This window comes from Molothrus aeneus, chromosome Z (assembly GCF_037042795.1).
Source record: "Molothrus aeneus isolate 106 chromosome Z, BPBGC_Maene_1.0, whole genome shotgun sequence".
NCBI classification, from domain to species: Eukaryota; Metazoa; Chordata; class Aves; order Passeriformes; family Icteridae; genus Molothrus; species Molothrus aeneus.
In genome coordinates, this window is record NC_089680.1 from 33,774,039 (window position 1) to 33,800,495 (window position 26,457).

Here is a 26,457-nt window from a genome sequence, read left to right on the forward strand (position 1 = left end):
CCAATGTTTACTCAATCTGTTCGCACATACCAGGAGAAACCAGAACAGGCAGGGTTGGGGGAACACACCACATTTTCCTTGTTCACATTCAGCAAAAGCAGCAACATAAGAGGGAAGCTTACATTTATTGATTCTTCTGTTTCCAGAGCGTCTGCTGTCCCACTGTCACAATTAGCTAGCTGAGCTATTTCTGGAAAAAAAAATTAAAAACTTCATGTTAAACTGTGGAAAATACAAAATTAAATGAAGCACAGAAAACATGAGAAGTGACATCTTTCTGGAATAATTAATAGAAAATTTTAAAAAACTTAAAAAATAAAGAACAAAGCCAAAACAAAAAAACAACAACAACAACAAAACAAACAAACAAATAAACCCTGTAGCACTTGAAAAGTAACTTTCAGGGCATCGCCAAGCATATGTTAAAAAATCCACTCAGGAAATGAAGACTTGCTATTCAGTGCCTATGTAATAATCTTCCACTGAAGCAATGAAGATTAGCCATGAAGCAATGAAGAGCAGTACCGTTTTCACTGCTAAGACCTGGGAATTCCAAGAGCACTAAGGGAAAGACAGCACTAATCTGCTAAAACTCCTGAGGATTTCACCCTCTGAGGGGTTAACAGTAGGCCCTATCCTTGGGCTCCTTCGCAGTTACAGCAAAAGCTTCTAGTTTAGACCTAAGACAGGACTCTAAATAGTTTGCTTCTTCTACAGAGAAATGCTGCTAAGCTTACCAGAATAAGCTAAAAGTAATTTTCATGGAAGCTTATAATTTACAGTCACTAACACAGATGAATTCTCTGGGAAAGTAAGATTTTAGAAGCCTACAACTTTATCAGATTGTCCCTGCCCCTGTCAACCTTATGCTGCAGAGCTCCTAAGCCCAGTCTGTTCTTCAGGGTGGGTAATAACCAAGAATTCATCTGGGTAAAAAAAGCCAAACAGGACAGCCAGTCACTAAAAGCAACCATACACATATTTAATTATATATCCTACATAGCCAAAGATGCAAATTCTATCACAATTATGTCCTGCGAATCAGAAATAAGACTACCTAAAATTTGCAAGATTAGTTTTTATCTCAGCTTAACTGAATTTATGACTACGAAATATAACTGAATATTCACACAGAATACCTAAACTGGATTTTTCTGTATAAAAAGAAATTATCATTACAAGTGAAATGCTCTGCAACACTTTCTGCAATTTTTAAAGTAAATTAAGCACACAGATAATTTTCTGTTGGAACAGCTACAGATTTAAGGAGTAACTGTCATTTGTAACCACTATACAAACCAAAATGTGGCAACTGTAAGAAACAGGAAAAATTACAGTGTCACTTCAAAATCCGAACAGATCTTTAAAGTGTTAAAGAAGCTAAGAAATATTCCAAAAATTAAGTCCATAAACAGTGAAAAATATCCTCACTAGAACAAACAAAATCTTTAAGAAAAAAAATTATAGAGGCTGAACCCGAAGTGGATTTTCCAGTCAAAAGTCATGGTTTTGTGAACACAGGGGTTTTAGAATAGAAGAGCTGATGAAACCTTTATTGTATGGGCGAGAACCAAGCTAGCTGGAGTAATATACTTTGACAGCCTTCTCAACTGAAATGACTTTCATAAATAGCAAATTAAAACAATCCTTTTTGAAACAAAACTTCTGCAAAATAACAATTATCTGAGAAATCCATATTATTTGCAAACAGTAGGTACTAATGGGATGGAACCAAAAGTCAGCTTTCAAAACAGGGATCTATGGAACCATTTTGCAGTGCCTGAAGAGATTTTTCAAACCCATCTAAATACCATTAAACATCTGTCCTTTTTCTTCCATTGATTTAAACCTTTTCTGAAGACTCATGATTCAAAAACGTAAAGATGGTAATTTAAAAAACATGGGGAAAAATTTCTCCCCAGGGAACTCTTCAGAAATGCAGCCACCTCTCTCTGCTAAGTGATGAATCTGTTGTGGTATTGCTTTCAGTATAGTATAAATTTATCTAGCATTATCACCAAATAATACAAGCATCATTTCACTCAAAGAAAAGACACTACAGCTATGACAGCAAACAAAGGAGGCAAGTAGAGAAAGATCTAAAGTAGGTTGCTTTTTCCTACAGATGAAAGAAAATCCTTTGCATGAACATTGAAGACACAAATTAACATCTTGGTTGAAAATATAATTCTGTGTTACAGGATAAGTAAGTAGTGCAACTGAGGTGCACTTTTTTGTTTTGAAAAATTTGGTTCTGCTTTTTAAAAATTTTCTATTTTTACATTAAAGGGCTTTAAAGTTCTTGAGGATGATCTTCCCATAATATTTTTATAGTAATGAATGCAGTGCTCCCATTAATTCTCTTTGTAAACCATTAATTCCAGGGCACAAAACCATGGTGCCCCTCTTTCATTGTTGCTTAAGTAGCATCCCTATATATAGAGACAAAAACTAGATCATCTAAGAAGTCATTGCACAGTGATTTATACTCTTTATAAATATTACTTTTTTTGGTGTGTGGGAGGAAAGCATTAACACAAATCAGATGGCCTAAATACCTATTACAAATACTCATATACATTAATCTTTAAAAAAAACTCACTAAATAATTCAATTGCTCGTATCTCCAATTGAACCAAAAATCAGTAATCCATAGATCATACACTCCTCAGTATTTACTGGCAAACCACACAGAACATTGTTCCCTTCAGAAAAAAAAACCCAAACCCCAACATTTCAATTATCATTTGAATGCTTTGAAGTTTTTATATTCATTAATATTCAGTTTATGAAATATAGTGAGATGTGTCCTAGGTGAACTATGCTCCCATTAAACAAATACTTAGTTAAAGAAAGCAGTATTCCTTATTTATATATAGGCATTTGTTTCTAGACTTCTCTTAAAATAAACTGTCAAAAAAACAATTCAAAGTTGTTATTAAACATGGGTAGCAACAGATTCTTGAGTACTGCTTAGGAACACTTTTATCCAAGTGGCCAGGAAGAGTCAATGAGAAAGATAAGGTTCAACTAGCAGAACCAGAGTCAATAATACAAAACGCTCAACACACACTCCAAACTAAATCTTGCATACTTGATCAATGAAGAATTGATGAATTGTCAGTTTAGGACAGACCAACAGCTCATCAAATCCTGAAGACAATGCTTTATCTCGCAGAGAATTTCAATACTTCTTGATTTTTTCCAAAACCAAAAGGAAAAAAGTATTTATGTATATTTTCCCAATTTGTCTGGCTTCCTTTGCTGCAGTCCAAATATAAACAAAAAGCATCAAAGCTGTTAATCTGTATCTCAGACAAAAAAAATAATTCTAAATTTGAATGAGGAAGTTCTGTGAAGATAGGAAGTGGGCTAATAATAGGCTTGACTTTCTTTAGATTTGTTAATATAACATTAATGTCATCTGTAACAATACTCAATCTAACTGAATTAGAACTAACCAAACTCCTGATACAACTGGCAGTGCTGAACTTTGCTTTAGTTTAGCAGCAGGGTTTTAAAACACAATATACTACTCTAATTTAATAACCTGTGTTCTTACATCATGAAAGCTAGCACAAAAAAAAGTTTATCATAGTTTTTTGCTATGATTTGTGCTATCAAGCCCTTTCCAAGTCCTGGCTGGTAACACAGCAGACAAGCTAATTGGCACCAGCTAGGATCATTTTTCCATTATGGCATTTCTGCTAATTTCTTCCAAGTTGCAGAACTAGCACTGAATACAATGAACCGATTTCTATTTGTCATCACTGTTAGAACCTGGTCTCAGGGTGGCAAAGAAGATGATCTGGCTAGGACAGAGAAGTAATTCTAGTTTTTTCAATGCTGTCCTTCAAAAAACCATAGAATGCCTTGGGTTAGAAAAGACTCTGAAGATCATCTTGCTCTAAGCCTTCCACCAGGGCCTGGGACACAGAATCACACTATCAGTTGAGCTGGAAGGGACCCAAGAGGATGATGAAGCTCCTGGCCCTACCCAGGACCACCCCCAAGCGTCATACCATGTGCCTGAGAGCATTGTCCAATGCTTCTTGAACCCTGTCAAGCTGGTGCTGTGACCACTTCCGAGGGGAGCCTCTTCCAGTGTCCAGCCACCCTCTGGGTGAAAAACCTTTCCTGATATGCAACCTAACCCCCCCCACCCCAACACAACTTCAGGCCATTTCCTTCAGACAGATCCTGTCACTGGTCACCAGAGACTGGTCCTATCATTGGTCACCAGATCAGTGTCTGCCCTTCTGCTTTCCCTCATGAAGAAGTTGTGACTGCAAGGAGGTCTATCCTCAGTCCCCTCCAGGCTGAACAGACCAAGTGACCTCAGCCACTCCTCATCCTGCTTCCCCTCAGTGCCCTTCACCCCTCCATGCCCTCGCTGGACCCTCTCCAGTACTGTCCTTCTTACACTGGAGCACCCAGAGCTGCCCCCAGCACTGGAGGTGAGGCTGCCCCAGTGCAGAGCAGAGCAGGACAATCCCCTCCCTTGCCTGGCTGGTGATGCTGTCCCTGATGCCCCACAGGCCCCTCCTGGCTGCCAGGGCACTGCTGGCTCATGTTCAGCTTGCCATCAGCTTGCCCAGGGCTCCTTTCCATGGCACTGCTCTCCAGCCTCTCATTCCCCAGTCTGTCTGTACATCCAGGGTTGCTCCATCCCAGGTGCAGAATCTGGCACTTTCTCTTGTTGAATTTCATATGGTTGATGATTGCCCAGCCTTCTAATTTTCAAGGTCTCTCTGCAGGGCCTCCCTGCCCTCGAGAGAGTCAACAGCTGCTCTCAGTCTTTTATCATCTGCAAACTGGCTTTGTATCCCTCCCAGTTCTGCACCCAATCATTTCTGAAGATGCTGAAGAGCACAGAACCTAAGGTGGAGCCCCATGGAACCCCCCCAGTGACGAGTCACCACTCTGATGTAACCCCATTCACTGTAACCCCTTGTGCCTGACCCATGAACCAGCTGCTCTCGCATATCATGATGTGTTTATCCGGCTGTGTGCTGGACATTTTGTCCAGTAGGACACTGTGAGAGACACTACTGAAAGCTTTACTGAAATCCAAGATGATGACACCAATTGGCTTCCCTTTACCAGCTAGGTGTGTTACCATGCACCTTCCACTAGACCACACTGCTCAGAGCCACATTCCATCCGGTCTTAAACACTTCAAAGGATGGGGCACCACCACTTCTTTGGGCACCATGTTCCAGTGTCTCACCACTTTCACAGTAAAGAAAAATTCTGCAGTGACAATCCCTCCACTGGAACCTAAGTTCTCCCAACAAAAGCCCCCAACATGGACTCATATTACACAGAAAATTAATGGGATAGTCTTCTCAGAGACTCCTCCAAGATGAAGGAACCTGGGAGCACTGAAAGGCAAACAACAGCTCAACCAAGGGTCCTTTATAACTGTGCTTAGATGACAGTCACCATCAAATTATCCCAGTAAATTCCAGCTATGAGGAAGTTGCATTGTCAGGCTGGAAGAAGATGAGAGATATAATCGGTACTGTGTATTTGTTAATGATATTTGCAAAAAAAAAAAAATCCTTTTCAGAAGAAATAGCCTTTTATATGTGTTTGTTTGAGCTTGGGAGAGTACAGTTGATGTCAGAAAACACTTGCTCTGCTACCATCTTTAACTTGACCCTTTTCAGGTACACACAGATTATCAGAATGATAGAACACGTTGAGAAGGAAGAACCTAGAAACCTATAGCTATACCAGAAGATTCACTTACCCTCCAGAGGATCTTTATTTAAGCCCAGTTGGCTAATAATGTATCGAGGGATGTCTGTTTTAATGCCTTGCCCCTCTTTAGCATGGCCTTCAGCTGCTTCCAAAAGATAGTAAAACTCTTCGGGATCAAATTCCTAGAGGAAAAATAATTGTCATCATTTTCTCTGTTGAAACTGGTTCCTTAGGGTCTAATAACATAAAAAGTTCCTTTGCTTCTTCTAACTCCACATATATGGCATGTTCCTACTAAAAACAGTACCCCTCTCTTCTACTAATAGTAGTCTATTAATCTGTTCTGATTCTTATACAGCGTAACACAATGTAAGCAATGGAACTGCATGTCACTATTTTGGAGCAATAATTTATATAAATATTATATTCTTTGCCATCAAAACTTCATGTAATACTGAGTGAAATTACCTATAAGCAGCAAAAATAGGATTTCAGAGAGAAGACTATCTTCCTGCATGCATTTGCTTATAAAAATCTACTACAACCACGTAAATATATTGCACTACACTTTTTACTTCTGAAGTATTAATTTCAAGTATTTCTAATCAATATATATGTACTGTGTTTTATGGAAAATACAATTTAAAAAATCACTAACTTTAGAATGAAGATAAAATTGAAATTCAATTTTAAAAATCTGAGCTTCATTGATCCAACTGTTTCAAATTCAGAAATTAAACATTCTCATGTGGGAACTAACTATATTACAACTATCACTTATAACATACCAAAAAGGCAAGCCTCAACAAGGGACAAAAATGAACAAAAGGAATAGACTTTTTCCTCCAGTAGGTCAGCTCTGTCACAAATATCTGCAGAAGCCAGGCAGACTGCTGAGATAGCTAATTTCCTGACTGTTTTGCAACCAAACAGAACTCCATGGAATTTTAGACTACATGTTGAGTCACAAGACTCCTGTCCTAAATCCTCAGGCTACTCAGAACTTGTAAAGTCAACATCCCGACCCAGAAGGCAGCTTGAGAAATTTGGTACCATGCTTCATTCTGCAAGCATCAAAACTGCTGCAGCTAAAATGAGCAGCTGCAGCATGTCTTAAATAAAGTATCTTTAGAATTTCCAGTCTTATGGAAACAATCTTAGTTTTAAATGTGTCATGAAACAATCTTCATCATGTACAACCTACTGCAAAGGACTTAACCGTGAACCCATGAACAGTCCAAGCTGCCTCACTTTATTAGCCCAAAGTCACAGGATGCTGCACACCTGCCCAAAAACCTGAACCTAAACAGTACATGCTATTTCAGGCTTAACTCTCCTCATCACGCCATCCCCAGCTGTATCTCTTACATGTTATTCTTTGGCACTAAAGCAGCCAACAGCATGATGTTGTGTGCCAAGATTTCTATTTACTTTTGTCATGAAAACATTATCATCTCCTGACCTGCTGCAGTGACAGATAAACAGCTTCTCCTCCACTTACTAGCAAGACAAGGCAATTTCAAAACAGGTAATTTTAATCATATGAATGTGTAAGTGTGTTTGTGTGTGCAATGATCTAAAGACACACATATACAAACACAGGTGCAAATAATGAGAAGCAATGAATTTATTTTCTGATCTTCACTTCCAACTCTGTATTTCATTTTCCATATATAAATGGAAAAAGAATATTTAAATAATTGGCAGTAGCTCTTACCACATATGAAACTGTAAAACCTTTATTCATATGAATATCAAGTAAACTGATATAGGATTTCACATGCTATGAACACCTGAGACAAGACCACCATCAGGAAACTTTACCAGCTTTACTGCATGGTATCTGTCTGATGACCAAAAAGCTAGAATTTTTTCTTACAATTTTATGAACTTTCTTAGAGAGGCTGAAGTTTTCCACACCTATTATCTATTTCACACAGATATTCTAAAATGCCAAACAGTAATATTTGAAAGTTTCTAGAGAGATGCTACAGAAAAAAATACTGTCTCTGTAAGTTTACAATTATGTTTATGATCTAGGCTTAACATCTTCTGGCATGAAAAATGTATTGTTCCTTGACTGTATGCCAAAATTTGTTCAAGCTCTCTGTATCTGTAGAAACATACAATGCAGGGTTGTCACAATCCAGTTTAAGCCTCTTGAATATCCTGTTTTAAGTGAGAACACTAGTAGCAAGCTGTGCTGGCTTTCCCTGCCACTGCTGCTCTGAAACTCAGTTATGAGACACAGTCACAACTGGACTTTGCACCACTGTTCTTCCACTCACTTCAGCATGCCCAGCAAAAGGAGGGGTGCAGGATGCACATCACTCTACTTGAAGGATAAGGCACAGCAAGTAGGCTAGGATAAAATCCCAGTGGCAGAAAGTGGGAACTAAGTGAACAAAGATTTGGACTAGATCCCATTAAAGTTTAGTACTTAGGGAGAATAAACTAATAGGCAAATAGACCATCAAGAGAGAACTTGAATTGGAACCACAGAATCATCATAGTTCAAAGAAACCTTTAAGATAATTCAGTCCAACCATCCACCCAGCACCACCACTGTAACCTCTAAACCACTGAACCATCACCCAGCGTGAGATCCAAACACCTCTTGAACACTCCAGGTAACTCCACCACCTCCTACACAACCTATTCCAATGCCTGACCAATCTAATAGGGGAAAAAAATTTCAAATATGTCATCTGAATCTCCCCTCTCTGAATTTAAGGCTACTTCCTGTAGTTCTGCACACACCACATGAGAGAACAGCTCCCACCTGGCACCTTCCTTTCAGGGAGCTGTAAGAGTGATAAGGTGCCCCCTGAACCTTCTCTTCTTGAGACCAAACAAACCCAGCTCCCTCAGCTGTTCCTAAATGTATTTTCTAGACTCTTCGTGAGTCTTGCTGCCCTTCACTGGACGCACTCCAGCACCTCAGTTAGAAAGCTAATACAGAATGATGATGCTGGGTGCAAGGGCTGATGGGAGAAAGCTAGCAAGCCTGTAATGGCAGGTGTAAAGCATTATTAAGAAGTCCTGACTGCCTACAAGACATATTTAAGAGCATTTCTGGATGTATGATAATAGACAAGAATGCAAACCAAAAAAACAAGGATAAGAGAAACTGGATGATGTGGAGAAATATATAAACCCTGTAAACAGAGCAGGGAACAATACACTAGACATGGAATGAACTCAGGGAGAGGAGTAAAACAAGTTTGGATTCAACAGCAGAAGCAGGACATGCTAAGATGTCCTTCTCTCTAAAGTCTTCCTTTTTGTTTGTTTTGGTTGTTTTTTTTAAACATCTCACATCTCTTTCATGCTGATTCAGAGCACATATCTTATTTTTACTTTCCTTCTGAACTGCAAATCACAAACAAAAAAGCAAGTGGGAGCACTGAGACTTTGTGTTTCCAAAACAAAATAGAGGCAGCTCTCAGAATGCCCATGGCTGAACGAGCCAGGGTGTGGATTAACTGTGCCACAGATGAAGGGACTCAGCACAAAGCCAAAATCAGGTTGGAAATACTTACTAGATAGCTTACTAGCTCAGATTCAGTGTGACGCAAATGGAGTTATGACAATTTCAGGCATAACTTGAGTCTAGCAGCCGGCTGGCTTCCACATAAGGCCTGCCAGCCTCAAATAGCTGTATGCAGCATCAACACTGATCTTATATTGGCAAGCATAGTGGCTCAAAATCAGCTCAGGCTGCCTGCCAGGCCTTTTGGAATCGGGCTGCCTCTGGCATGGTATTTGGGTGTCTACACCATCCTCCTGTGTACACTGTGTTCTGCAAGTGTTTATTAGTTCAACTGAACAACTGAAGCACACTGGCTCCATGTGTGCAACTTCCCGCACCTGAGCGATCCCAGCTCCCACAGCATGGGCAAGAGAAGCAGAAACATGCCCACACAGCACACACAGTCTAACCCAGTGTGGCAACTTTGCTGCTATGCTCATGCATAAATAAATCAACTCTTCTGCTCCTTCTGGTCCCCACTAAAACACCAACTACCTGTGTTTCCAGACAGCCTAATCCCTCTGCTGCTCTTATCGCCAGATCAGGTACTGCAGAACTGACCTCAAGCTGTTTATAGTTCTGGCAGCTGTTGAGTGCAACAAAATTATGAAACTATTAAGAGATGAGAAAACCACTAAGCAATTACAATTCTGGAGCAGTCTTCCCTAGAAATGGAGAAGTCTAACAAAACAACAGAAAAAGCCAACTGGTTTTAAACAGCAGTTTCCTCAGTTGATGAAAGGGATTCCATACCATACTATCTGCAATAGGAGGGAATGAAACAAAACCGCAGGAGGGTCCTGCCAGTACACTATATCCAATAATAGAAGTGGAAAGGATCTCACTAACAATGAAGCCCTACCACACTGTTTGACATGTTCAAAAATCAATTATAAAGAACCTTGAATAGTAAATCAGAGAATTGCCTGCACTACTAAGTGAAAAACACTACCTACTAAGTGAAAACATAGTAAGCATGACCTTACCAGGCATTCCAGTAAGCGAGCAGGACGAGCAATAACTATCAAGATTTTGCGAACAAGTTGTTTAATAAATGCCATTTCTCCACTCTCTGATCGCTCTTGAGCCTGAAAGATAAAAAATAAAGTCATATTGAACCAAATCACATTCAATGCACTGCTTAGGAAAGCAGCGATATTGAGGATATCCGTAGGGTCTGAAGCATGTACTTGATACGAACCGCACATCAATTTCAAGATGCCAGCAGAGATTAAAATGATCTGAGTAACACTGTAACTTCTGTTCAAATAATCCCAGCTTTAAAACTCTAACACTGTAACTACAAAAGTGCCACCTTCTTTTGTTTCTTGTTTCTTAAGCTTTCCCAGTGTTATTACCACCATTTTTGGAAATAGATACAATCTATCAATACAGCTCAACACTGATCTATACATGCAAGTTGTGCCTCAATTTCTTAACAATGTTAGGCTGAAATGAAAACGAACATAAATAATAGTAATAGATATAAGCAACATCCATCCCAAATTTATACTGTCTTTCAGTCAGTCATAGGAAAATGACAATTTATATGCATATATACATATAAAAAACCTTTACTTGTAGAGAGGCTTCATCTAAAGGTACATGTAGAAAGGATGACAATGAAAATACAAAAGAGAGGGGGAAGTGCTATAGAAGAATATATACAGAAAATATACTTCTAGAAGATTGACAACACCTGCACAATGGTCTGAGCTGCATTTCAAGTTTCTTTTAAATGTTCCCCTCTAAGAACAAACTACAATATTAAGGGATGCTAGTGAATGCAAAGCAACTGTAAAATTCTCCTTCTGATTAGAATGCATTAATAGCCCTTGCCTTAAATATCAAAGCATTTCCTTACTCTGAACAGCAGAACTCACAGACTTAAGTTTCTCAGCATCTCTTGCTTATTCAAAACCACAAAGAAAATTAATAAACTAACACTTAAAAATGATTACTACAGACCAGTAAGTAATTTTTCCTATAAAACATTACATTTTTGAAAAAAAAACTGTAAGAAAAAAGGAAACTATGCATATTGCTCTTAATGTAAATACCACAATTTTAAAAATCACCAAATATATGAGAGGAATTAATTTACGGAGTTTAAAAAAGGAAAGCTGTACAAATATAATCTAGCCACCTGCAAAAAGTTTCAGAAGTACCTTAACTGGACAGAAGCGTAATTCTAAACATTATCAATTTAGCCCAAATAAAACTCTTTTATAAACAAAACACCACCTATTTTAACTACCCACAAAATTTAAAGCATCTTTGTAGAGTTTTATGAACACTCAGGTGCCTAGGTGAACAAAAGATTCAACACATATTACATTTAAGGAGGATGAAGTAGGAAAGCATTCAGGTCCACTTGACCTTAAAATTCTAAAGGTTTTGCGTGAACCAAGCTGCTTTGACCTCACAGGAATCTTCCCCTAGTTAAAGTAACTGCACAGTGCCAAGCAGCAGCATGAAATGCAGCTTTCTACTGAAGATTGCAGCTGGGAATTAACAACAAATGAATCACATGAAACCAAAGCACAACTAAATGTCCATAACAAAGTTGTGCAAAGAAAATGTTTTCATACTGTCATATCATGCTATTAACAAGAAGCAAGCAGTGGACTCAAAAGTTAAGTCTGAATTTTTTAAGGTATGTCTTTGCAGAACAGGAATCTTTTTCATAATAAAGAACTAACATCATAGAATATGACAAAATGAGTGGCTTTGTGATTTTTTCCTTTATATGCAGGTTGAAGAATAATGTCGTGGCATGTTTTTTTAGCAGGTTTTGGGAGAGGTGTTAGTGAACACATATTCTAAACTCTACTTAATGTGTAGCCATTTTAAGATATATATTTTTAACAGTGGTTCAGCAAATCCTGGCTTCGACATGTTTTCTGGTATTCTGACATTATCAACTGGCCAATTCTGCCTGCACTTTGGCATGGCAGAACTATGACCATTTCATAAGAAAGTTACTGGTTCAAAACCTTCTCTTGACTAGTAAGCAAACTCCAAGTATTTTCAATGTTTAAAAAATATGCTTTCAACAATCCAGAGTAAATTTATTGATGTCTTACATCTTGTTTTGGCTGTATGAAGAGAAAAAGTTCAAAAAACAGTAGTTTCAGAAATCCTATTTGCAAAATAGAAATTAACAAAAAAGCAGCATAGGAAAAACAAAACAACACATACAAACAAACAAACAACAACAAAAAAATCAAAAAACCCCACGAAAACTCAACCAAAACTGCTTGTGTATTCCAAAGAAAGTAAAAGACCAATTAAGACAGGCATGGCATCTTAAGATATCAGCTGGAAAGAATTTCAAATTAATTTCACATCTCCTGCTCTATCACATTAATTTTGACTCATAACATACTATCAAAGCCCACACAAATAAATGAATGAGTACATTACATGTTGCACTCATTCTTTTGAAAATGATACATGAATAAACTACAGAAACTTACGTAACAGCACGTTTGTCAAGTTTTGAGTTCTTCTTAATTAATTTAGCTGATTATTCTATTAATGTTTCAACACATTTAGAAAAGACATTTTTGCTGTTAATCAACATTTCAGCTATGAGAGGAATGTTACAAATAATTTAAAAATAAATAATCTCTCACTAATGGAAAGCTAAAGATTGCTGTCTGCTTTCTTGACACAGTAGGGCTGATAAAAGGAAAACATGTATGTTACCTCATTTATTTTAAAGTAAATGAAATAGCCAGCCCTGTCTGGGGCTTATGCACACACTTCTGTAAGTAATCTACAATTTGCACTGCAAGACATAATCCTGTTGTTTCTGGAATCTTTACAACACATCTATTCCAGACCAATATGCCAGGGTGCCTTATAGTTTTTGTAGGAGTCATTATGTAGACTAATTCATCTTAAGAATACCACTTTGACAAGTACTTGGGTAAAGGTTCGTAATTCAAGACAATATTGAAAAAAAACTCTAGGGCAAACAGATTTAAACAGTTTTTCAGGCAAACATAAAGCAGTCTCACGGATCATACCTCCTGTAGCAATTTGTCTAATTTCTGCTGTAATTCAAGGAAGTATCGTGATGTGATGAGGCCCTGGTGAGATTTATCCAAACAATCTCGAGCCAATTCTGTGATCTGATGGTGGGTAAAACTGAGCACTCCATCCGCCAGAGGAAGGGTGTTCTCTGGAGAATGATTTGTTATAATATCCTGAAGTCTCTCTTCCATCTGAGCTGTGGCCTATAGAAAAGTAGTTGTTGAACACATTAAATCAGCTCTATGTGAAACTAACAGCCTTAAAAGTTATTTCTGACTCTAGAACATTTCTCTACTGCCTAAGAATTTACCTAGCTGGAATGCATGAAATGACTGAAGACAAAAGGCAAGTACACAAAGGCAAAGTGAGAGATGACACTTCCCCACATTACCAGTACAGAAAAACAACAGCCTCGTTGTTCTCCTAGCAGTTCCCCACTTTGTCTGCCCATGGTGATTAACTGTGCACTAATCTTGTGATAATCACTAACAGAACTAAAAAGCTTTTATGTCAAAGCCAAAGTGGAAATATATAAAAAGAAAAAAGAGAACTCATAGGGGGTCTACTTTTCTCTGCTAAAAATGCAGATACTAGACAGCAGAATATAGTCACTACTTTCACAAAGGTTACTCCCCAAAAATATTTCACTGAGCAGAGTTTGAATGAGGCTCATTTGACTAATTAGAAGCACCACAGGCTCACAGGTCCTGCCAAACATGTCTGCAGGTTCCCAGATGCATTTGTTTTACAGAACCAACTGTCTGGTTCTCACAGAAATGCAGATGCTTAAAAAAAAACCTTTGAAGATATCATTATTACTATTACTATTATTATTAAACAGTAATCCCACACACCTTAGTTCATATCTCAAACAGTAAGATGAGTGAGTTCTGCACACTTCATATTGTTGCTCAATTACTCTGCAAATACTAACAAAACTTTCTTTATATAAAGAAATGCAAAGAAATTTCTCCCTTTTTAACTCACATTTTAGGAACAATACCTTGTCTTATTTTCCAGAGGTAACTAAAATCCTAGGAGCAACTGAGAGTATAGTGCTTCGAGTTATGCACACACACCTGCACCTAGGAATTCATCTGTGTTCAAGATCTCTGGACAGGAAAGCAAAACATCCTCCTACCTCATAGTCAAACCCCCACATCTGTGTACTGATCTCATTAAGTGCATTAGATCAGTATATAATATACAGTATATAATATATATCAGTGCATATAATGCATGTAAAGTATATAGCAAGTGTTTGGAAAAATGAAGAAATGGACTAACCAAAGGAATCTGCTGGTATATCACCAGAGCAGATGCTTCTCAAGACTTAGCACTGAAAACTGGTTTCAATTTACTAATGCAGTATGCATTTGCCCCCAGTACACCACCTATTGAAATCCAATGTATCATCAGATTCCAATCAGCAGAATATTCTACCAGCATGACTAATTTCAAAACCAGTTTGGCAGCATTGCCAAATGAATGTCCAGTACTCAGCCAGAGTTTTCTTTATCATGACTTTATCATTCGCAGTAGGAGATCAGTGATGCTTTATGGAAGCCATTATAGGGCTGGATCATTACTTCCCATAACAAAAGCACCACTTACTTAAAACCTATGTTGCCTACCAATTTAGATACTGGGTATCTTAAATATAATTCATTACCTTTGGGAACCTTTCTTTGTAGACATGGTTCATCATAATTATTTCATTGTCACAGCAAGCAGGAGAACGTCCAGGGCTGCAAGCAAAGCAAATTATCCCTTTACACTTGTCCCAGCGTGAACTACAGTTAGTTCTTAACATTTTTGTATGACTTATTTGCAACAAAAATTCAGCACAGACTTCAATGGAAAGGTAGTCTGCAATCAATAGTACACTTAAGTTCCTTTCTGCTATTTCTGTTCAAGTCCTCATGATCATTTAATGCACTTGACATCTAATTGCTAACCACGTTATTCTCCTAGTTTGTACCTGTATTTCAAGGCAGATGAAGCCTTGTGAACATTATCTTTTCTTCAGAAGGGCAACAGAGATCTTTTTAACTGGTCTTATACCTGTACCTTTGAAGATTAGATACAATCAAAATAGCAAGATCTGACCAAGAACTCTGGTAGCTGCAAGTGAAAAAGTACAAAATAAGTTTGTTTCAGTTTTGTTGTTTTTCTAAATGGATAATTTGAAAAAATATATCAAAACAACCTATTTTCAATCTGACCAGCAGATAAAGGCATTAACTTTCTACAAATAATGTCATATATATATGCACATGTCGAACAAAGATGAAGCACTGTGCCTGTAAAAAAAAGCACAAGACTTTGAGGAAAAGAATTCATAAAAAATACCCACAGACCTCAGAAACCTACAAAATTACTTTTTGCTATTATGAGTCTCACTGTCCACTAGAAAGCCCTTTAAAAAAATCTCAATACAGATTTCTTGGTACTGGTGATTCTGGCCCATTCAATCTGTCTAGAAGGTCTGGTCTAGTGGAAATGTCCCTGCTCAGAGCAGCGGGGTTGAAATGAGATGATCTTTTAAGGTCCCTTCCAACTTAAATCATTCTGTGGATCTAAATCTGGCTTTTGGTATTCTTAAAGATGAAAACTGAATATTAAACTTTGTCAGGGATATCACAATGACGAGTCCTTGAATTGATACAGGCAGCCTGTTACAGACATTCACAGGCTACTACTGAGAACAGAGCAAGTACTCAGATTCAGAAAGGGAATACTACAATTATATCATTAATGACTAGGTCATCAAGACACTCTGTGCAGATTAGTTGCCTTCACATTAAGACTTATCTTAACGATATTTACCACTGAAGTAAGTCATGACCAAAACCAGAACAAGTATTTAAAAACTACTCTTCATTCAGCCTCACTTACATATGTATTTCAGCCATTTCAAAACCAGTACACATCCCCAGTGTAACACACCATGATGCTACCCACAATATGTGAATTTAGATCCATCCCCTCTTTTCAGATACACAAACTCACCTGAGACTTCGGGACCGAGGGCGCATTGCAGTCGTCCTGCACCTGTTATCACTGGCAATGCTCTCAGTGGTACAGAAATGTTTAGACAAAAAATGTAGTTCATCAGGTGTTGGTTGGTATGGTAACTGGTGTAGCTTCTCTTGGGATGAGCAGGATGACTAAGAGAGCACAAGAAAACACAAGCATTCCATCAGAGCGGAAAAACATCATTTTCAAGACCATATTTGGTGCTCACAAGTAATGAATAATGTAATTTAAGTTAAAAAATTATAGTTACTGTTTCTCATACCTGAACTACCAATTTAAAGAAGAAATAATTACTCTCAATCTAATGAGCTAAATATAGAGTAAATATTAAAAATAAGAACCACTTCAGTTCAGAAGACACGCTGCATTTCAAAAATTTAAATTTCCTAAGGCAAAGGTGATGTCTGATGTCAATGATACATAAGAATAGCTAAAATGGATTCTGCTGAAAATTAATTATTGGAATAGGACAGCCTAAGTATGGTAACCATAAAGTACAACTTATTGTCACAGTGCCAATTGTAAATCTTCATAATAAAGGTACTTCATTATCCATATTTAAGACATTACTAATGCTCTTAAAAATAAAATCAAATTCTAGCTAAAATTTTGCTGAAAAAATTAATATGTTAATATCTTCTAAAAAACTGTACTCTGAAAACAGAATGAGAGAACTCAATACATTTATCAAGACCAGTTATATGACCACAGAAAGCAAACAGAATTACAATAAAACCGTCCATTTAGTATCAAACTGGAAGATATGGACAGGTATGAAAATGGCACCAAAACCACCCTTGCAACATTTCATGTACAAAGCTGCATTACATAAGCAGTCCAAATGACCAAACTATGTATTTTAAGGGTTTTTATGCAGCTCTACCTTAACCATGTTAGACGCCTAGAGGTAGAACTTTGAACTTTTCCGTAAACCTGAATCTTGTACACATTTTATAGAACACATACATAGTTAAAATCACTAACAACCAGTCTTGCTAACATGGACTGCCAAACACAGAGAAATGTTCTACTGTTTCTGGTACCAAAATCAGTTTCCAAGTCAGCTGATTCATAAATATTCTTGTATGACTGCACAAAGCTGCTCACTACCATGCAGACATCCCCTATATTTTACCAGCAGAAGGGAAGAAGTTGAAAAACCTGGATATCTTTCTGGAGCTCTTCAGATTCCAGCTGTATTTCTCAATAAAATGAATTTCTTCTGTGTATCAATTTACATGTGCCCATTACTGCTTATCTGACTTCTCATATTGAACACCAAGGCCCCCGCCTAGGTGCTCTTTTAATGGAGGCAGTAAAGAGTTTCTTTGCTACATCATTTCTAGTGAGGGAAATCAATAAACTTTTGTACTGCACAAATATTACCCCTGCATTGCTAAGGTCAGCAGATAATAACCAGGCTATTAAGCACAGAAGCTAGGAAGTCTTTTTAATCTCCTGGCAACTTGTGTGGTAAAGGCTAATATCCTAGATCAGAAGCAAAAGAAAAGTTTTCTTATCACGCTAGATCTCATGAAATCTCATCTCCTAAAAGCAAAAAAGAATAAAACCCACTAGCAGAAAAGGCTAACAAGGACTGCTCTACATGGGAATGCCACACCACATCACAATAAGCTGAAGTTTGCAAGACTGTGTTACCTTTGCTGCAGGCTAAGAGGCATGCACACTGAGAATTTACCACAGCTCACTGGATAGGTAGTAACTTGCTGAGTTACAGTAACTCATGCATGAAATTCTGCCTTAGCATATTACCATGCATAATTCAGCATATAGCATAGGAAAGGTAAGTTCTTTCTTATCTCATACTATAGCAGTTAGTTGCAGTTAACCAGTTATCCCACAGCCATGCTCTGTAAAATAAATGATACTGTAGTACAGGAGAATTTCCCAATACAGAGCATTGGAGAATGAAGAATAGCACAGGTGGCTATTCTCTCTATCTCTTTGGTTTCAGGGGATTATAGGAAGATCAGTGTGAAAGTAACTCATATCACACTTCTCCTCATACAAGGTGCCACAGAGTTTAGATCCAACATGACTGAAGAGAGGATCTTCCTATGCTAACCACTCTCAGTTGTATCAGGACCATCAAAGGCACAAAGTACATTTTTTTGGTGATCTAAATTCTTATTTCAGTACAAATCCAAATTCTTACAGCAAAATTCTTAAACAAAATAGTTCTCCTGGCATTCTACAAGTAATGCTCCAAAAATCACACAAGAGCTAATTTTTTTAATATGTTCAACTGCAGTGCATTATGGAAATGCAAACGTTCTTCTGAAACAGAAATACGGGTTTGAAAAATACACAGCTTGTCTCCCAGTAAAAGACTCAATCATCTCAACTGCATTGTCTAACTGCCAAGATTTGATCCTACTGTGCTAGAGTAAGATAAACCACCAGCTTCTTTCCAACTGAAAAATCAAGCAGAAGGTATTTTAATTTTGATTTTATTGTGATAAGCAGTATTTGTGGTACTTGCACCACTTCTAAACCCACGACCTTCCATTAAATAGGTAATTCTATCCATCCCATCACTTTCAAAATTAAAAAACAAACAAACAAACAAAACACTCAACAAATGAGTGAGATACACTCACCTCAGCATAACTGTGGTAACTACAGACACTTTGGCCCCTACTTTGACTTTCACTTGCTTGTGAAGAACAAAGTTGTGATCTATTGCAATGTGTAAAAACTCCTTCTGCTCGCTGGCTGATACATGTCTAGATTAATGTGAATTTTATTTATTCATCACTGAAAAGGGAGTGTTCTATATGTACATTTACAGTGTTGTATGAACTGGTCTCTCATTTCCTCTAAGAATAAGTAATGTAGTTGAGAAGGCTGAACTGTGCTAGCTCTTTCAGATTCTGAAAAAGTACACGAAATCAATTAGATGAGTACACTTCTAGTTTTGGTTTTGTGATTCACATGTATCATCCAGGAGCTAAAAGACAAAAATGAAGAACATCTCCAAGAAGTAAAGAAATAGTCACTAGTTTTAGAATCCCAAGGCTATCTAAGTGCTTTTGCAGGGCTTTTCAGCAATAGCAAATTCTCAAGAAACTAACCACGAGATACTGCAGAAGCCAAAACAATAAAGCCTAATGTGTTTGTCTCAAGACACCAGTAGCAGGGTGGCTGTGGCACCAACCAAGGACTTTAGGTAACAACAGCCAAGGACTGTTGGCAATAACATGCTGTGAGAAAGAACAAGATGTGACTGGACAAGGGGCCACACAGAGGTAGGACAGCACTCCTCTGGGACAAAGGTCTTTGATTTGCCTCCTGGAGATAAGCACAGTTCAGTACAGCACAGAGAAATGAGGTGGAGAAGTAGGCATAGAATCAAGACTGCCAAAGACCCCCAAAACCCTCTGATCCATTTCCACAAGGACCCGAAAGACTAGACTGTGAGTGATCACTAATTTGCATTGAAACTGAGAAACCCATCTTCAGGGTGGCCACAGCTTCTCTACAAAATGGTACACCCCCCACCCCAAGCCTCAGGCATCCCCAAGATCCTGAGATATCCCAGCAGCTGGACTAATGCTGGAGTTAGGACCAGTGATCTCTTCCTCCCCCCTTATTCCTCCCCTTTTTCTTCTTTTTTTCTTTCCTTCCCATGCCACCCCTTTATGCAAAACACACTGACATGTGCTTATACAGCAGGTCAGAGACTAATACACCAATTTCTATGCCAAGAGTGTAATTTACAAATGTAACTTAGTGACTTTTTGTGGATCATTTGAATTCTGTAATTTCTTTTGACCACAAGTATTTACCAATCTTGGGTGATCCCTTACTCTTAAGGGTGGGACACCATTGATATTTATGGCATGAATTCTCTACTGCTGCTTTCTTCAACAAAATTAAAATGTATTTATTGGAAAAACGCGTTTATTTCCACAAGTAAGAATCTGTTTACTCAATGGTAGGAAAGACATCTAAGTATGTTATTATTTATATATTCTAGTCAGAAATTATCATGGGCTAGGTCAACAATGATGTATTACAGAAGTTAAGACATCTAAGTCCATAAATGTATGGACAGCAGATGCAAATACCATGTAAAATTGCTCCACGTTCCAGGATGCCTACAGCAGCTAGTGAACTTAAGTGGGGAAGAAAGGATATTAATTAGAATTACCATTTTAAAACTTGAGCTATTGAAGAAATTAATATGGACTGAAAATTAAAACTGTATTTTGATCTGGTTTTGACACAGCCTTTAATCTCCTTTCTAGCACAAGTCTGTTTCTTCCAACAGTGACATTGTTTTTATGGCAATTCCTTTATTTGATATAAACTCCTTTATGTCAATATATTTTAGGAGAAGAGCATAGCATATCTGATCTAGTTCCAATAAGAGGTATACAAACATGCCCTAATCGAAACTGCTCACAGAATTAATGTGAAACCAAGGAATTTACTTGGCAAAAGTAACATCTACACAGAAAAGAAAGCAGAGGTCAAAAGTAGGGCTTTAGAGAACAAGTTCTTAAGATATATGAAATTACTCAACATGGTTTAAAGACAGATATAATTGTCCTTCCAGAAATCTCTGTGGGCAAAAATAAAATAAGAGTTGACCATAACACAAAATAGTTGTATTTCATGATTGTACAGAACGTGAAACTGGAACTCTACTGTTTCACAAGAGAATCTGAACAAATCCACTGGAAGTAGGAAGAGAAAGCCTACTTTAATTGTCAAAGAAACAGCTTAAAAAAACTAATTATTACCCATTCAGTAAAATGTGCTACTCATAAAAGGTAAAACACCTTTCATAGCCATATAAGGTATAAAACATTGAAGAGCCATAGTTGGATCTACACAGACCATTGCTTCCACTGCAGTGATGTGTTCTAACTGTCAAAATGTCTACTATTTGCTATTTTCAAAGCAGGCTTTCTCTATAGATCTACCTCCACAGCCTGTAGGTGTGACTACCACAACCAAGAGCTCTGCTCCAGGTTGTAACATGAGACAGTCGTTCCTCTCCAGTACAGGGATGTGCAGATGCACAAAGCAGAGGCTGGTACTTCTGCCACAGCTGGCTCCTGAGCTCTGGAGCAGGATCCAAGGCGCTGCTGTAGCATATGAGATGCACAGGTATGGCGGGGGGGCTGACACAACACTGGCAGAAGCAAGCCTGAGGGGAGTCAAGGCGAACCCAGCTGAATACTGACAACCAGAGCTAAGCCCAGCAGTCTGGCAGCAGACAGCAAGACATGGACAGCCCAGCTTTTTTGGGGATTTATCCCTCATTGTTTCTTTTTCCAGCCTCACGGATGGGGAACACAAGCCACAAAGAGCAAATGCCATCTTGTCTTTGTCTCAGCAGCCACACAGAACTGAGCTGAGGTGCTGAACACCTTTTGTGTGTAAAGCACCTCCTCTCGTAAATTTTGTTATCAATATTCTTGCCATTACCATGCATTTCCTACATTTCCTACTCCTTAGCTGCTGGTTTTCTGTTGTTACCTCAACCCATATTCTCTGCTGTTGTTATCTCAACCCATGGTCTCTGCATTTATCCCCCTCTCACTGGAGGGGAAAATGGGGGTGGCCTACTTGGAGTTTAATTCCCAGTTGTTTTTTTTAAACCACCACAATTTGCACTGAAACAACTGGTCCAAAAGGTAAAAATTAGTAAGTTAAACTTACTGTATTATGCATCCCAAAGGATTCCTTTTATTCTGATTATAGCCATCTGAAAGGCTATGTATCTAACCTATCATCATGCACGAACATCTCACAATTGCGAAAGGAAAACAAAGGCTAATGTGTGATTCATCTCATCCTAAGACAGCAGTCTAACCCAGGACAGATGAATCATGCCATAGACAGTTTCTCTTTCTTGTCATCAAGGCACCCTCAGTTAAGACTTGATACCTAACTATTATATGGTTAAAATAAGGCAGATCAAAAGGGAGCAGCTGAACACTATTCACTACCAAAAAGTATCTCAAAGCAAAGTACACCTGTGTAAAGTTTTCTTCTATTTCAGGGAAGTAAAGCAGTTTCCTATCACATGTTAGTTCTAAGTCTATCAAACACAACAAAACCTACATTGTCTTCTCCTAAGAGAAGCATGCTACATTTGAGAAGCTAAAGCATGCAGACGACATCCATCAGCACAGCCAAACAGATACTTACAGAAACAGTCGAGCTGGGTGTATTTGTACCATAGCCAGAAGAAGGGAGAGAAGCCAAAGACCAGCGGCGACCATCAGTCCTGTAAATTATGAAATGGAGGTCAGTCAAATGAACGCTGCAGTGTCCTAATGCAGTAACATCTGTTAAGTATTTCTGGGTAAAATTGCATCCCAAAAGCATGATAAAAATAGGGGATTTAACAAACAGTATACTTTCACAGGGCACTACAGTAAACAAGCATTCACCAAGGATGAATTATTTTTACTGTGGTTTTATTTATAGTTAAAAATCTATGAGATGGAACAACCACAAAGAGAATGAACAAGTCTACAGAACTGGTATCTAATACAAACAGAAAAGGACAAGAAGCTCACAACTTTTAGGTCCATCCCATAAAAATTAATGAGAAGCAAATTAAAAAAATTGTGAACAAATGCAGACCACTGTGCTCTGAGCCACAGAATAACCATCACATTTTGATTGATATAAAAGGGTAGTGCATTCTTCAGTGGCATCAGCAGAGGGTATCAGCAAACTAGCAGGCTAATGATTAGGTAAAACCAAACCTAAATGTTAAATGTTACATACATGAAACAGGAAAAACAAAGCTTCAAGAAAAAATCATGCTCACTCCAAATAAAGAAATAAAATAAATACATAGATTATAACCAAAACACGATTTATGTTCTTCATTGTCTGAGGTGACAAACACAACATGAAACTTCAACATTCAAAGTGGCAAAGAAAAAAACAATTATGAGAGAAGTGTTTGGATTCTTGAAAAGGTAGAATTTACCTGTCATTTCGATGCCCATGACTGCAATACAATTGAATCAAGTGTGTTAAAAAAAAAGGCAAAATAATATATAAATAACAAAACAGGCCAAATTTTTATTAACAAATGGTATGACAGTTAGGAAAGGAGAACTGAAGATCTGTAGATCAGTTTTACAAAGATCATCTCCCAAGTCTGATTGACACAAAAAGTGAAATTCTGAAGAACTGAAGATTAACTGAAGTGTATTTTCGAAGAACTGAAGTCATGAAGTCAAATCAGCAATCTTAAACCTATTGATGCAGAGGTTTAAGAGGTCCCTTCCTTCAAACTAATAGTCTAAGAAGCCTCTTGCTTCTTTCCAATATATCCACTTGTTCATCCACAAACTACGATCAAAACTCTGGGACTTTGTATACATAAAGCTTAAGAAAAGGACCTACAGTACATTATTAGTATTAAAATATGAAGAGCACATGTGCTAGAGACTGCTAATTGTGTCAAATATTGAACTCTGGAAAAAGCTTCCACCTCTGCCATAATCTTGTTCTTAATTCATTCTTTCACATTCTCCTCTTCACCCAGGTATGTAAGAGATACCTCCAGACGAAAGCACCATTCTAAAAGTAGTTTTCTCTTCATTGGCTTAGCTGCTCACAATTGAAATAACTTATGCAGTATTTAAACATGGGCGAGACCCATGTATTCTGCATCTGTGAGAAAGAAAGTATTTCTTAATTGAGTAACTCATAGTGAACAGGGTATTTGAATCACACAGAAAGGCTGTCAAGGGTGCAGACAAGCTACCCCAGAAAGTTATCTGGGAGGCAAACATGGGCAAACAGAAGGCATTCACAAGGGATTATGGGAAAAAAGCCCCTACAACATTTTTCCCTGGACTCTTTCTACACTACTTGCTTCTGTCCTAAAGTATGGCTTTGCTCACTTTCCAGCAGCTCTAGAAAGGGCAGTCTGTCACCCACCCACAGGTTCGTAGATGCTGGATTTGTACGTACAACAGCAGTGCTGACTTCCAGAGGCACAGGCTGTGCCTGGGCACTGATCACCCCACCAGACATAGGCAGAGGAAGGTGGCTCTCCAGCTCGGTTTCGAGGTGCTGGGAAGGCTACCTCCAGCTCTGCCCACTGGCTGGAAGCGCAGCAAAGGGGCATCCCCGAGGCAGGTCCCTTTCCTGTGGCTGCTGCAGGCAGGGCCAGCGCCTGATGAGAAGTGGCTACACTAAGGAAGCAGCTTCACAGAAGGTCTCAAATAATTTCCTTTTCCTCTCTCTCCCTTCCTCACACTGTTCCAGCTTTTTGGTATCCCCACTGACTCAGTGGCAATGGATAAAAAAGTATCCATACCCCTAACACCTTTGCCCCTGCTCCTTCAACCTGCTCTATTCACCCTTGTCCTTCCCCTCCTTTGTACACCTATTGAATTTACAAAATAGAACAGAAAAGGCATAAAGTCAGAAGTCTGCTCTCATTAATCACAGTGCATTTTACAATGAAAACTCATCCTACCTTACTTATATGAAAATAACTACAACAGACATACCAAATTAATAAGAAAAAAAGTTGCATCAATGCAGTTTTAAACTTCATTGCCATCAAACATTTTTGATATAAACAGAACAAAATCAGTTTCCACAGAAAATTGCTCTGAATGTTTCTTGAGTCCCATTGAAGTAGTGAGATATTTTTAAATCAGAGAAATTTTCTTCAGTTAAAGAATCTATTTAAAGTTCATTGCAGGGCTCTAGAGAGGTCAAAATCCAAATGAAATACTGGAAAACAAATCCTTTTTTTTTCATGAATTCTGAATTCTAAGGTTTGCAAAAGTATAATATTTTAAACTTTCTGTTGATTATGGGTGGGGAAGAGAAACTATTTCTCGGCTGCTGTATTTCTAAGCAATGCTCGATCTTTCACATCTGCTTTTTCCGTTATAATCTATTTCTGGATTTAATGAATCTTTCTAAAAATATGCTCACAAACAAATGCAATCTCTAAAGAGATAGTATCTCTGACAAAAGAAAAACTATCAAGAGGAAGTAGATTCAAAAGAAATATTCAACTTTCCTAAGATAATTTAAAAAGCAGCATCATAAGCTACTAGAAAGATTGACAAGATCTACTGTCACAAATTAACTAGATTCAGATTAAAAAATTATGCAAGCTTTCACCCCTTCACAGCTTTAAAAAAAAAAGTTAAGCCATTTTCTTGCACACACTTATGAGAATTTTTGTGTGCTACTTAACTGATCTCCGAAAATAAAGTGACTAAAACTTCACAGGCAAGTTATAGCTCAGTGTAAACCCATCAGTTAGATGCCTGACACTGCTTAAGCATTCCAATTTCATTTTTCATATATATATATATACTCCTGGCTAAACATATAAATTCTGCTTATCTTTACAGATATAAGAGTTAATGAACATATTTGCAGTAGGATGACAATGTGTTAAGTGATGGGGAACCACACTGGCACAAACAGGCAGTCTCCCATGACATGCTATCAACTTTGGTTATGGTTCATTCAATTTTAATTTACTTCATAAATCACTTCAAACTCACTTTTAGATCTTCAAAAATTCTACTACCATTAATTAATCCTCACAACACTCCTGTGACAATGCTTATTGTCTCACAGACATTGGTACAGATATTGAAACAGGTCAATGACAGGTATTTAAGGTATGGTAATGGTATTGCTGCTGTCAGTAACATTAGGACCTGTATTAGAGTGAACTTATAAGCAATGCACTTCTTACATCATTAAAAAAATAGAGGAAGAAACCTTCAAGTAGTTTAAAATTTACCCACATTTCAGTAGGTAAGACGATAATGTCTGAATCAGATTAATTACAATTAAATCATTATTCTATTTTTTAAAATTAAAAAGATATGCTTGCATTGCATCACACATTCAGTAGTTTGTTGCCACTGAGGTTTAAAATGGTTTACAAAAATGAGCTAATACTTATTATTCTAAGTGATAGACCTGACAGATGTGTTTGCAAATCACCTTTTGTATCTGCATACAGCATTTCCTTTATGCAAAATGTGTGTTGAATACTACGAACAACCTCTTACCTTCGTGCAAAAGAAAAGTGGGCTGAGGCACTGGGAGAGAAATTCCTAGGGCTATCTTGAGGACTGTTTCCTGTTGGA

At 37.8% G+C, this 26,457-nt stretch overlaps 1 protein-coding gene across 1 annotated transcript in view; it reads right to left on the reverse strand.

Moving 5' to 3' along the window:
- The window catches only part of MAST4 (microtubule associated serine/threonine kinase family member 4), a 125,597-nt gene that overhangs the window by 35,398 nt on the left and 63,742 nt on the right, over positions 1–26,457 (reverse strand). The window contains exons 5-13 of the mRNA XM_066569760.1: positions 26,380–26,449; positions 23,301–23,321; positions 22,505–22,583; positions 16,292–16,449; positions 14,952–15,027; positions 13,273–13,482; positions 10,225–10,326; positions 5,756–5,888; positions 123–190 (exon numbers count right to left, since the gene is read on the reverse strand). Of these exons, the coding sequence (XP_066425857.1) occupies positions 123–190; positions 5,756–5,888; positions 10,225–10,326; positions 13,273–13,482; positions 14,952–15,027; positions 16,292–16,449; positions 22,505–22,583; positions 23,301–23,321; positions 26,380–26,449 (917 nt within the window). The remainder of the gene's footprint in view (positions 1–122; positions 191–5,755; positions 5,889–10,224; positions 10,327–13,272; positions 13,483–14,951; positions 15,028–16,291; positions 16,450–22,504; positions 22,584–23,300; positions 23,322–26,379; positions 26,450–26,457) is intronic.